Below are 13,117 nucleotides of genomic sequence, written 5' to 3'. Positions count from 1 at the left end.
TCCCACAGAAGGGGTGGACTATCAGTTCTAGCATAGGCATAGTGTGGTTAGTCTCAAGATTAGCTCAGTCAAAGAGGAAGCTAGTCTTTTAGTATGAATAGTCTAGCTTTACTCCAGTATGGCTTTCATAAAATAACTTAAAGACTAAAGCATGCTGCCAAGTAATGTTGATGCACACTATAAAAACTCTGAATAAATAAGAAGCGAAAACCTAAAGATGCAACCATTTGTTGGAGAGGAAATAAAGTATTTATGATTTTTCTTATGATGTTTCATTGACATACGGAGCTGCTAACCAAGTGACAAATTAATTGACTGGGTTTAAAGTGAAGTGGATGTGGCTTAATGAAGAGGGACAGGCTATGTATTATGAGACAGCTGGTTCTGCTACTGCTGGCTTATGGAGACAATACACATCGGACAGCTAATGAGTCTCTGTTGCATAAGATAGATTTTCTTTATAATAGAATTGCATGCTTTGTCTCTAAATGGGGTTATTATACACACCATTGCACAATGTTTGAAGAGCTTGGTTGGACCTTGTAGAGGGTTAGGAGAGAAATAAATTGGAAGACAATCGTGCTTAAGACTGTCAATCCATCAAACTCCCCATATCTATCTAAATTACTAGCACATTCTCCCCAAATACAAATTTGTATGATATACATGGCTAGACTGTTAATGACGATCAGACATCACTAGTTTCACCAGTCAGGTTTTCCTCTGTAAGTATAGACCCAAATCTACACAAACTGAAACCTGGTAGTCAGTACCTCCGCACCACTACCCACCATGGTCACACGCTTCCTGCTTCCCTCTGTGTCCGCACCTGAGTTTCCTTTGGCATTTCTTCCGCCCTCCACAAACACACATATGTATCACTTCTCTTGGGTGATTTAATTCTCAGAACTCCAGTTTTGAATAGTTGGTTTTACTGGAAGTTCCCTCACTTCTCTCCACACCTCTAGGTCCCTCGCTGTTCAGTTCTTTGGCTCCTTTTCGTTTTCTTTTCCATTTTCTTTCTTTTTTAAAGATTTATTTGCACATTATGTGTATGAATGTTTTGCCTGTGTGTGTGTGTGTGTGTGTGTGTGTGTGTGTGTAGGTGCCCTGTGCATGTATGGCTGATGCCAGTAGAGTCCAGAAGAGGGCGCTGGACTCCCTGAGACTGATTGGTTGTAAGCTGAGTCCTCTGCCGGAAGTGCTCTTAAGCACTGATCCATCTCTCTAGCTCCTGCTCAGCTATTCTTTAGGACAAATCCATTATGACTCATTTTATAACTCTGAGAAACAAAGCCGGATGTGGTGGAAATCGGTGTCGTTCATTCTGCATCAAAAGATGGGAACAAAGGCAGGACCCACTCAGTGCAGGAGAGGAGACGGAGTGATTGAGTCATCTTTTCCCTAGACATTTATTTTGTGATGGCTTTGGACCTGATTTACCTTCTGGCTTGATTGATTCTTTTATTGAAGTTATTGAATGTCTTCTGGAATTTTGTAGCCTAGTTTGACCCCAATTCCCTGCCCTCTCCATGCAATAGTGTGTCTCGAAGCCCCCTGATTTATAGGGAATGTGATTCCTGGGTAGCGTAGCTATATGCTTGGGGAGGGACTTTGGACATTATTAATCCCCATTGACTCTGACGTTTCCTCCTCTGAAGTGAAGTAACAGCATTTACTTCCTCCAAACTTCCTTCTCTGTCTCTTGACTCCCAGCCGAGCACGAGTAATTGAAAAACATTATACATGGGAAATAGTTCATGGTCCTTGGAGTCAGAAGATCTTTTCCGTCAAGACACCATTCTGTCCTGAACCAGATTGCTTCCTCTTCATCATCGCGGGGTTCTTTACTCTTCAACCCTCTGTGTGTCTGGAAGAAAGCGAGGGGAGCTGGAAGAAATGAACAAAACAGTTTCATGGCCTTCTCCACATAGGTCTCAGCCTCTCCAAATTGAATCCTGGAGCCTTGTCAGAAGTGTTATTTTTCCAACAGAGAAGGTGTGAAGAGGCTATAGGAAATAAACTCACTGCCTGACGCCGTTCTCTTTGCTTGCTGTATCTATTTACTGCGAAGACTCTATTGGAAGGTGTGACAGGAGGGGTTATATAACAAAGGAAAATCACCCCTCTCTAATTCTATTTGTCTGTGTTCTCCTTAATTTGGGCTTCAGGGTTTCCTTGTTGTTTCTGGAATAATGTCTTACTAGGCAGCTTTTTATTGGTTTGGTGTATGCGTTTATTGAGATGCTTAATTCCATTCACCGAATTTTGAAGCCGCAAACACTAGTTTGTAGATGGAACTATATTCTTATAATAAAATTTCTCAAATTTGACCAGCAGAAAGGAAAAACCTAGCTAAATGGTAGCGATGCCATGATAATGGATTTTTTACTATTTTAAAAATGGATTTTGCGTGCTCCGGTAAAAATAGATCATTGGATAGCAATAGCAAGGTTACATAGCTCTAGGTGGAAATCAGTTTCCAGTTGACTGGATGTTTCATTTAACATGAGGGCTTGTACTTATCATGGTTTTCCCTTTAGCACAATTACCTCCAGGAAATCAGAGTGCTCGGTGGCTGATGAGCACACACAAGCCTTTAGTGTGCTTGTTCCATTTCCCCGACTCTATGCACATGAACATCTGGAACTGGGACATGATACAGCAACACACCGTGTTCAAGTGCAACACCTTTAGTTTAAGGACCTGAAAACACATCATCAGTGATTCAACTCTAGGCTCCCAATGACAATTCCGTACTGTGTAGTGTTGAATAAAGCTGTGAAAGCTGGTGCAGTTTTCCTTCCTGGAAACGCCTTTCTCTTAGTCCTGTAATATGCTTGCCCTCATTTTCCTGGGATTTCCATCCATCCCGTGAGCCACTTCCTTATCTCCTCTCTCCCCACATCCTCACGTTTCTTGAGGTACTCTCTTCCACGTGTGTTACTACTGGTTCCCCATGTCACGGCAGCCAGCCCGAGCGAGGTCAGCCGGCGACTGACTTCAGTTTGCCTCGGGTTTGTTTGAGGTTCTCTGGTTTCTTCTCTTGGTCTCATTTGATGACTACTCACAATCTCTTCTATTTCTAAGGTGTCTGCCTTGTTTGGCTTTGAGGGGCTCCGAGTTGTTCTCCGTCAGTTTTTTCTCCTTCGCTCTGTTCCACGCCCACCCGTGCATCCCAGTTATCTCAGGGAGCTGGGTGCTCTGGTCCAGCTTGCCCTTGGCTTCCCAGTCCTGGGCTGTATTTTCAGGCCCATGGTCCAGGCTCAGTGTGAGCAGCCTCTGTCTGCTTAGTAGCCCTGGGACATCTATTCCTCTTCCAGCCCCTCTCTGCTCCCTCTACCACCATGACGCTCCCATCCCCCATGCAGGGGCAGACGCCAGAGACTCCAAAGTCACTGGGTTCCTGCCTTCCACACTTGTCGGATCACTCACCAACGCCCACGGATTCCATCCCAGGAATATCTTCATATCTATCTGGGCTTCCTCCTAAGTACCTGAGAGTCAGCTTTCCCTGTCTTCTGTCTGCCCTGAGGCCCCGGGTCTGTTTCTCTTTCTGCTGCTCTTTCCCTCTGAAGATAGCCCAGGCATGCTCATTCCTGGCTCCCAACTACCCAAAGATGTGCTTCCCAATGCGGCTTAGACTCCCTAGGATCTGGGCTCTTCTTTCTTCTTCCTGACTTGTCCCCCAGACTTACTGTTGTGAGGTAACTCCTTCTGAGACCACATGAACTCTGAAAGCCACACCCAGTTCTATCATGGGATTTTGGCCTAAAAATAATCTCTTCTTTCTTTGTATGGGGAAAGTGTCTACTCATGTTTAGAGAAGACGTTCAAACGATGTTTTCCCAAGCCTTCCCCCACCTCCTCTGGTAGTCATTAGACCCTGTGATCATATGTCTAGATAGAGACGGACATCTTGTTTGTCTTGTTCCTTGTCACATGACTCCAAGTGTTGGGCACGTTCTAGGTCTGTGACATGTGCTGGTGTGACAGCTTCAGAGTGAATGCAATCAGTGTACAACTGCCAAGTGGCTTCGAAGGTTCCTGAACCTCGGGTCCTGTGGGGAAAGTCCCTTCCCTTGTTTGGACGGGCTATTTAATCTCTGCTCCCGGTTCTGCTTTCCCCAGGAAAAGGAGAAGCTGTATGTGGAACTGAAGCACATCTTGGCCCGGCAGCCTGGCCCGGAGGCTGCAGAGCAGCTGCAGATCTACCGGCACACACTGCGGGAAAGGACCAAGCAGCTGAAAGTAAGCGGCGGGCCCTGCTCTCCCTCGTTAGGACAGCTGCCTTGAGGGTACTCCTGGGCTGCCCGGCGAGTCGGGCTCCCACCAAGCCAGCATTTCTCAGAGTTCTTTAGACTCTAATGATCTCAAAAGGAGGAGAATGAGCATGAAGGAAGGAGCTGAGGAAGGACGGCAGCACTGTAATGGAGGGAGGTCACAGAACGATTTAGACAGCTCAGACGGTGGAAAAGAACGTTAAACGCCATTGCCAAACCGAAGCACACTGCTACACCAAAGCAGCTTTCTGCTACTCCTTTCCACCCACAATAAATGTTTACGAAGCACCAGCCGGTCCCTGGGGCCTTGCTTTGTGTCCACTTATCACATAAACAGTCATGAAAGGCAGATAAAACCATGCAAAATTTTTGTTGGCAAAACTCCCTTCCGAGTGACACAAAAGCCTCAGTCGGAGACATGGAGTATTTTCCTATTCTGTGTGCCTCTTGAAAGTTTTCTCAAACACTGTATATCTTCAGACCGTATTTTCAGCTTTATCTCCTGAGCGAGCAATCACAACTCTTAGAATACCAGAGAAGCTTTGTGCTCACACACATCTGTGGAGTTGTGTGCAGCTCAGCTAACTTTGGGCATTTACCTGCCCCATGAGGGTGATAATCCGTATCTCCTATTGGGGATAAAATAGGTGACGCCCTATTAGTGTAGGCTTAATCTTTGTATAAACAAGATGTTATAATGTTGTGTCCTTTAGGTAAAGAGGACAGATGAAGCCAATCTAATTAAAATATTAATTTTCAAATGACTGTGAGAGCTCATTTCATGTGAGGACCCAGAGACATAATTTGAATTTTGCAAAAGGCACACGGTTTTGATTACTTTTGTTTCTTGAAACAATTGAATATTTCAAGCAACAAAATATTTTTCTTCTTGTATTCTCAGGGTGAGTATAAATTAGAAAAGTACACGCCTCCTTTGTCTTCTCCACAGTTGGCTCTGGATAGTCCGCAATGGCTCCCCAAGGAGTGGTATATTACAGCAGTCCTTTACCTCAGGAAACCCTTGTCTTCAGCTCAGAATAAAATACAACAACTTGCAACAGAGGGACCGGGGTTATTCTGAGCAAGTCCCACAGAACAATGCCATTATCAAAACAGGGTCTTTGTTCCCAAGAACCAAACCATGGAGACAGGTTTTCTTTCAACATGAAAATCATGTTCTTCAGTGCAGCCAACATGGCCATAATCATATTCACAACAATTAAGAGGAAGGAGTTCAGAAGCAAATAAACTGGCAAAATGATCATCTTGCTTTTATGAATACCTTCAAAACAATGACTGCATGCCCCTTAGAACAATGGGCTGCCTTTTCTTGCCTGGATTCTGGAAGGGAGCACATCCGAGTATGGCCATACTTTATGCCCTGTTTAGATGAGAACATCCCTGCTCTAGTGTGGCTCATACCTCTTAGCACTCACTGAACCCAGCCACGGAGAGAGGTGGGGGTCAGGCTTCCTATTACAGTCTCTCTCTTGCATTAAGATCTTGCACTGAACATTAAGGCCCAGGCTCCCTGCTTCTAAGAGCTGAAGGGTCCCACTGCTGAGACAGAGTGAGCCTGGGAATAGTTCCGGAGAAGGCAATGCAAAGGATGATAGACATTTAGCAGAACAACCACCCTGGCAAACACATACATTGAAAGTCTAGTTGTTGGTGGTGGGGAGATGCTTCCAGAAGGGCTCTTACTGTAATCTTCAGAATCTCACTCCCTAGTGGTATTTTCTTTTGAATATATTTTAAAAGGCTAAGAGCTATCCTAGACGGTGTGTCTGGGAGTATTTCTGTCTCCACTCATTATATTCCCTGAAACACATTACACCATTCATCTGGACCCATTTGAATGTTGTTGCTAGCTCTCCTTTTAAGTATGGCATGATATTTCATTTCTGTGTGTCACTTGATCACGAGTCAGTGGTCCTCAGCCCGATTCATACCCACGTACAGGCCCTAGCCTGTGGACATGTGCCATTGAACTATTAATCCTGGACAATGGTCTGCACCTTTAGCCCCTGGGGTGACTGTTAGCAGGTTAAAACAGATGTTCCTGTACACCCTTCACTAATGCTGCTTCGCTTGCCCGTCAGGTTCTGTCATCAGAGTTGAATATGTACGAGTCCCAGAGCCAGGAGTACAAGTACGAGATCGAGAGACTTGGCAATGAACTGGTGACTTTGAAGAAGAAATACCTGGCTCAGAAACGCAAAGAACTCATTCAGAAGTAAGACCCAGTCAAATGCTCTAGGCTTGTTGTGCCTGCTATCTGCTTATTTAAGAAAATATTTGAGGAAGCTGGGAGTGGTGGTGTGCGCCTTTAATCCTAGCACTTAGGAGGCAGAGGCAGGCTGATTTCTGTGAGTCCAAGGCCAGACTGGTCCACATAGATAGTTCCAGGCCAGCCAGGGCTGCACAGTGAGACCCCATGTCAAAAAAATAAAAAGTTTGATGAATTTCTCAGAGCTGCCAATCTCAGTAGTGTTGGTGAAATTATTAAGGCCACTCCACGTAGTTAAAAGGGAGGTTTATTTAGTGGCGTAACTTACAAATGAAGGGATAGGTAGGTCGCAGGGTCTGGGATAGACGTAGCACAGTCTGGTGGTGTTCTCTGGAGAACTCTGCTCTGTCTAGCTCCAGCATCCAGGGTCCAGGAACCAAGAGAGACGGCGCATCTGGATCTCAGGTCTTCAGAGTCCTCTCTTGGTCCCGCCTTGTAGGCGTGACAGTTACCGAAGCCTCAATGGGGCTTGGAACTTCCAGATCAAGGTTGGAATGGCTACCCACTACACAGTAGGGTAAACTGAGTCATGGGGCAAACAACCAGAAGTCCATAACACATCAAAATTGATGTCGTATCTAACGATCTCTCCTCCCTTAGCAACCTATCAGGGATCCACCAATACCTGCTTATTGATGGACTGAACATGGGGCAGATGGGAGAGGGGGTACCCCTTACCCTGCTGCACACACTCTTCTCATGGTTTGCCAACAACCAGGCAATAACTGTTTGTAGATGAGACTCAATAAGCAGCCTTCTCTAGGCTGAAGCTTGTTCACAGTTAAAACCACAAGTACTTCTGCAGAGGGGGCAGGGCTTGGTAAGGTTGCTGTCTCTCTGAATGCAGGGCATGGCTGTGACTGGGGACACATGCTATGTTTTAGACATGACTGTCTCTGAGATCCTGGTTGGCAGTTGACTAGAGTATTTGTGGTGGGGTGTTGGTCTCCGCTTCTCTTCCAGGAGACAAGGACATGAAGACACAAATGCTGAGCCTGGCATTTTGGGTTTGGGGTGCCCACATGCTGGGAAGCAAGTGTTCTTTTTGCCTTGCCACTATCATTTCCCTGTGCCCAGCGAGTAGGGCAGGAGCCCAGTTGAGTCAGGAAGTTTGAAACTTGGTCTGATGGTGTGGCCTTGCCAAAACTAATCCAGCTAATTCTACAATGACTCCCATTACGGGTTGAAAGTCATATTTGGTATTTCATCTGCATGGACATCTCAGGGACAGGCTGAAATATGGCTTGAGTGCATCTGCCTACAATCCGTTAGCAGCAAACAGCATATAAAGTAACTGGATGCAAATTCATTTGCCAGTAAAAATCTGCCCTTCTTGTAAATCAGAATATTCCCCTGGTCCACATTTAGATGCCAGCTTCTGGGAGTGAAATACCGCCATGATTTAGAGAAGTCTGTCTTCCCGTGTGGATCTTGTGACTCTCTGCATCTGTAGTGAGATTGATTAAATATGCAAGTTCCCCAGCCCCACTTCTGGATATTTGGATTAGCCTCAGAAATCCACAGCTTAAAGCTTCCTGGGTGGTTTTCAGTCACATTGAAGTTTCAGAACCACTGAGAGAGAGAGAGAGAGAGAGAGAGAGAGAGAGAGAGAGAGAGAGAGAGAGAGGAGAGAAACCATCCAGGGCAAAGGAGTCTGGAAGTGGAAACCCTGGGGTTGAACTGGGTCACATGGTGAGGAAGCAGATCGGTTCACACCACCTCTAGGTCCCGTGGTGAGTGAGCAGACGGTTCACACCACCTCTGGTATCTTGTGGTTGTGCTGCTGAAATATCAGCAGGGCTGGTTCCTCATGAGGGAGGTGTTGGGCTCTGAGAGCAGTTTTTTGAGCTTACACTCTGACAATAAGAGATTCTTGAGATCATTTCTTCCCCTCCCATGGATCCATACATATACTTTTTTAAAGGAGGAAAAAAGTTTCCAGAGTCATTTGAGATTTACCTTCGGAAGATTTTAATTTGCAGCCTGCATGCATGCTCTCATCATTTTGTAACAATAAGTAAAACATAAAGCTTAGTTTTAAAGATAAAACCCTGACCAGACTCCCATACCTTCTTTCTGTGACAGGGAAATCATCCCATTTGTCTCTGAGGGTTCGCACACTCCACTTGAGACTGATGGTGTAGTTTAACACAGTTCCAAACAGCGAGCTTGGCTAAAAGGTTGATCATCTTTCTAGAACAGATTCACTTCTTGCTATAGCTCATGACTTACCTTAACCTCTTGAAAAACAAAATTTAAAGTTACAGTTATCTATCTATCTGTCTGTCTATCATCTATTTTATTTATTTATTTATTTATCTATTATTTATTTATTTATTTATTTATTTATTTATTTATTTATTTATTTATTTATTTATTTATTGTGTGTGCGTGTGCAGCACACGCACATGTGTGTAGAGGTTTGGGAGTGGGTGTGAGTGTGGCCATGCCGCAGTGTAGGTAAGGAGGTCAGAAGATACTTTATGGAAGCCAGTTCTTTCTTTCTGTCATCTAAGCCTAGGGATCAACCTCAGGTCCCCAGGTGTGGCAGCAAGCCCCTTTACACACTTTCCACAACACCGTCTCTCTGGCCCCTAACCTCATGTTCTGCGACCTCCCTGGCTACTCCATCGTTCACTGGATACAGCAGGATGAGCTGCTCTCTCTCGGCTTAGCCCGTCTCAATGGTCGTATACCCTTTATGGCTCTTTAGTTGAAGCAGCACATTTAAATCATTGAGAATTCTGTGCCTTGGTTGCACTCGCTGTTTTTGTGGTGTTGGTGGGCACACAGAGGCCAGCTGCAGAGCCGGTTCCTCTGCTGTGGACATGTCTGTCGGTTAGTGTGGCTCTTCAGGCTCTGTCTTCCCCTGCCCTCTGCTTGGCCTCCCTCGGAGCCCTCTGACCTGGGTTTGGTTTCTCTGGAGATTCCTTTCAGTTGAGGTATCCGTGAGTTGGTAGACAGGGAAGAGTTCATAGGAACACAGCAAAAAAGATTGAGGTGCTGAAGAAAATATGCGCAGGCGAGAACAAAAGTGCTGAGATGGTTTCCCCTGGAAGGAAGGGAGGCTGCAGGGAGTCATTATAATGGTCTATAAATACATTAAACAGATAATGCGGAGGAGACAGCATATTCCCATTAGTCAGCTTAGACTAAGCCAGAAGCATTAAGCTTAAGTTCCTTCAGAAAGGAAAATTCAGGTTATTTAAGGCAAGGGGGTGCAGGGAAGGGGAGTGAGGGCTGCTTGCATCTAACACCAGTCAGGAGCTAGACAATCTGCCAAAGTCCGGGAAGGAATCCTCTTTGCTGGACCCACTCGAAGCTGGAGCTTTGGTCCCATTTATGGAGGATGGGTTTTCACAGTAATGAATTCAATTCTACTAAGAGCAGCTGAGTTGATTAACCAGTGCTCTACATGTTCTTTCCAAATGGAATAATTCAGAGCCTTCCCTGTGGCTGGATGTTCACACACACACACACACACACACACACACACACATCCTTTAGAAAATATCAACTCATGCCATTTTGCCTTTGGGATTCTTTCATTTTCCTCAGACACACTTCATCAGCCGCTGGTTTCACCCACGTCCCTCTACCTGGTTCCTCCAGTCTCCACTTCTTATGCTGGTCTGTAGTTTGCAAGATAACAGTCTTCCCCAAAGTCAGTATTCATCCCTCTAGGATCAGTCATGTGTGTTTGGCCCATCTATTTGACTCTGGTCTTAGAAGTTTGCTTAACTTTTGTGCTTTATAATTCAAAATAGGGAACTTGTGTTAAGTGTGCTGTCTCTGCAGGAAAGGTGTGAGTGTATGCATGTGTGTGTGTGTGTGTGCATGAGTGTGTGCACGTGTGTGTATGTGTGCATGTGTGCATGTATGTGTATGTGCAAGAGTGTATATGCATTTGTGCATATGTGTGTATGTGTGTGTGCATGTGCATGTGTGTGTGTGTGTGTGTGTGTGTGTGTGTGTATGAAAGGGATCCAGATGGAAAAATACATTGTAGATTTGTTTTAAGCAGAATTCCTTTTATCTATTATCAAAAATACCATCTTCTTTTTTTAAATCTCCCCAGATTTTCTTGTATCTTAAACTATTTCTAGTAATTTCTGTTACATGCTTGGAGTTATAGGAGAGTTTGTATTTTATATATGTCCAAGTTTGATGAAGATACTTTACATGCAGTAAATATTTCTAACTTTCTGTGAGGATTTGGAAATGTACCAGGTGATAAATGACTAATTAGTCATTGTATCCACGCCAAGAGGAAGGTTTTTCTGACTGGTCTTTGGAACTAAACAAATATTTTTAAAACAGGAAGAGCATTATCAGTCAGAAGGCATCGAAGCCACAGTGTCTGAGCTGTAATGAGGTCCTCTGTCCATATTTGGACCATATATTTCATATCTAATTGTCTCCCCATAAGTCTCCATGTTGTCAGAAAAAGCCCAATTAGGTTCCCACAACCACCTCGTCTCCAGCCAGAAGCTTTAATCAGTTGTTTTCAGTGGCTAGCTCACCCTAGGAACTTACAGAACATGAAACTTGGAAAAGGAAGGATGTTGGGGAAGCTAATCATCTCTTTTCTCTTACAGAAACAAGGACAGAATGTCCATGAACAACATCTTCTCAGGGTCTAAGCCATCTGGCCCTCGATTTACTGGGGGTGGATTTCCCCTCAACCAGCCATCCAAGGTGAAGTTGTAATGGGAAGCTGCTGGCTGGGTCAAATGCAGCAGCTCAGGAACATTGTGGCAGCATTGCCTGTAAATCCCTCAGATCACAGATATCTAGAAAAGCTGATGCTCAGCTCTCCAGAATGGGACAGAATGGACAACTATCAATGTCTTGTATAGAAGAGTGATGATGTCATACCTGAAGCACACCGACAGTAAGAGACTGTAACTGAAGCTCTTTAATTAGGCTGACCCTTGGCGGAAAGCTGATCTTTTGTTGCAATCCCATTGACTGACTTGAAATGCAGGCTTAGAAACTTGGGGTGGATGAAGCTTTGGGTATTAATTTCTCCATTATAGATATTTGAGCACTTGAAGATTTTTGTATATAAAAATATTTTATATGTAAAAAATGCAGTGCATGCCCTCACATCTTATTAGTGAAAATCTATTTTAATTATTCCTCATTAACAAGTCATTGAATGAGATGAGAAAACAGGACACACTACTGAGATTTCAAAAGTATGTATTGAGAGTGATTTCCATGTGGGATGTCATTTCAGGCCTGGGGTAGGAAAATCTATTCTGAAGAGAAATGCCAATAAATACTTCATCATAAAAAAAAATCTTTGTAGAGATTTTGATCTTTGCTTTGGTAGAGCATGTCGTTAAAGTTTAAAATGACTGAGAGAAATGTTTAACATAAGGATTTGAGCCAAAGGATCCAAGACTGTGAAGTGAAAGAAAGAACTGCCTGCTGTACTTTGGAGGCCTTGTGCTTGACAGTGGAGTTGTTTAGCAGAAGGATCTGTTTGGCTCTCAGGCCTCCAGACAGCAGGTTGAGCCACAGAATCCATTGTGATTTCTTTTTGTTGTAGCCAAAGTTATGTGGGCATTAGTTCACAGTTACCTTGTTAAATGTCCATTCAGTAATACTGTGGCCATCTCTGCTATAACAACTTGATTTCTGCAATTTTTTACATTATCAAGGAGCAAATATCTCAGCAATGAACAAGAACACCATTGTGGGACATTTGTACACTCTGTGAAGATGTGTTGCTGTGACTGGTGTAATAATGAGCTGAATGGCCAACAGCTAGGCAGAAGAGGATAGGCAGAGAGAGAGAGGAAGTCAGAGGGATGAAGCTAGGTTCAAGTGATGCCAACGGGATGTGGAACAAGTCAGACATACGGGGCAGAGGAAAGGTAATTGAGCCATGTGATAGAATGTAGATTAACATAAACAGGTTAATTAAGTTATAAGAGCTAGTCAGAAAAAGCCTAAGCCAAGGCCAAGCTTTTGTAATTAATAATAAGTCTCCGTGTCATTATTTGCGGGCTGGTGGATAAGAGCTAGTTAGAAAAAGCCTAAGCTAAGGCCAAGCTTTCATAATTAATAGCAAGTCTCTGTGTTATTATTTGCGAGCTGGTGGTGCTGACCAGAAAGCTTACTACACAATGTAAGTGAAACATTCGAGTGTTCCATTTGTGTTCATGACTACAATTCCCACGATCAGGAGCATGACCCAAGATGTTTGGTCAGATGGTACAGGAAAATGGGACTTAATGGAATTCTCTGGATGTCCTGTGGCCCCTCAGTCCACTGAGGCTGGTGCTATTGCTTAGGTGAGGTTCACCAGAAGCTGACAAATGACAGAGAAGTCTGTGGAAGTGTTTTAGTATGTGGCGATTCCACAAAAGCAGGTAAGAGGATACGGAAGTGAAACAGCAAAGGGAAGCACACCGTGAAAGGATGGCATGTAAAGTCAAGCTCCATGACGGGAGACCCTGACTCTGCTTGCAGCCGAGCTCTGAAGACACTCCAGTCACTGCTCAGAGCTTGACCATGAGGGATGAGGGGGCTT

At 44.3% G+C, this 13,117-nt stretch overlaps 1 protein-coding gene across 1 annotated transcript in view; it reads left to right on the top strand.

Moving 5' to 3' along the window:
* Cfap58 (cilia and flagella associated protein 58) overlaps positions 1 to 11,833 on the top strand; it is a 109,555-nt gene extending 97,722 nt beyond the window's left edge. The window contains exons 16-18 of the mRNA XM_052713661.1: positions 4,132 to 4,251; positions 6,386 to 6,519; positions 11,172 to 11,833. Of these exons, the coding sequence (XP_052569621.1) occupies positions 4,132 to 4,251; positions 6,386 to 6,519; positions 11,172 to 11,283 (366 nt within the window). The 3' untranslated portion in view covers positions 11,284 to 11,833. The remainder of the gene's footprint in view (positions 1 to 4,131; positions 4,252 to 6,385; positions 6,520 to 11,171) is intronic.
* Positions 11,834 to 13,117: the final 1,284 nt, after the last annotated feature.

This window comes from Peromyscus californicus, unplaced genomic scaffold, assembly GCF_007827085.1.
Source record: "Peromyscus californicus insignis strain IS unplaced genomic scaffold, ASM782708v3 Scaffold_4__1_contigs__length_199733344, whole genome shotgun sequence".
In the NCBI taxonomy this organism is placed as follows: Eukaryota; Metazoa; Chordata; class Mammalia; order Rodentia; family Cricetidae; genus Peromyscus; species Peromyscus californicus.
This window is presented reverse-complemented; position numbering and strand designations above follow the sequence as displayed.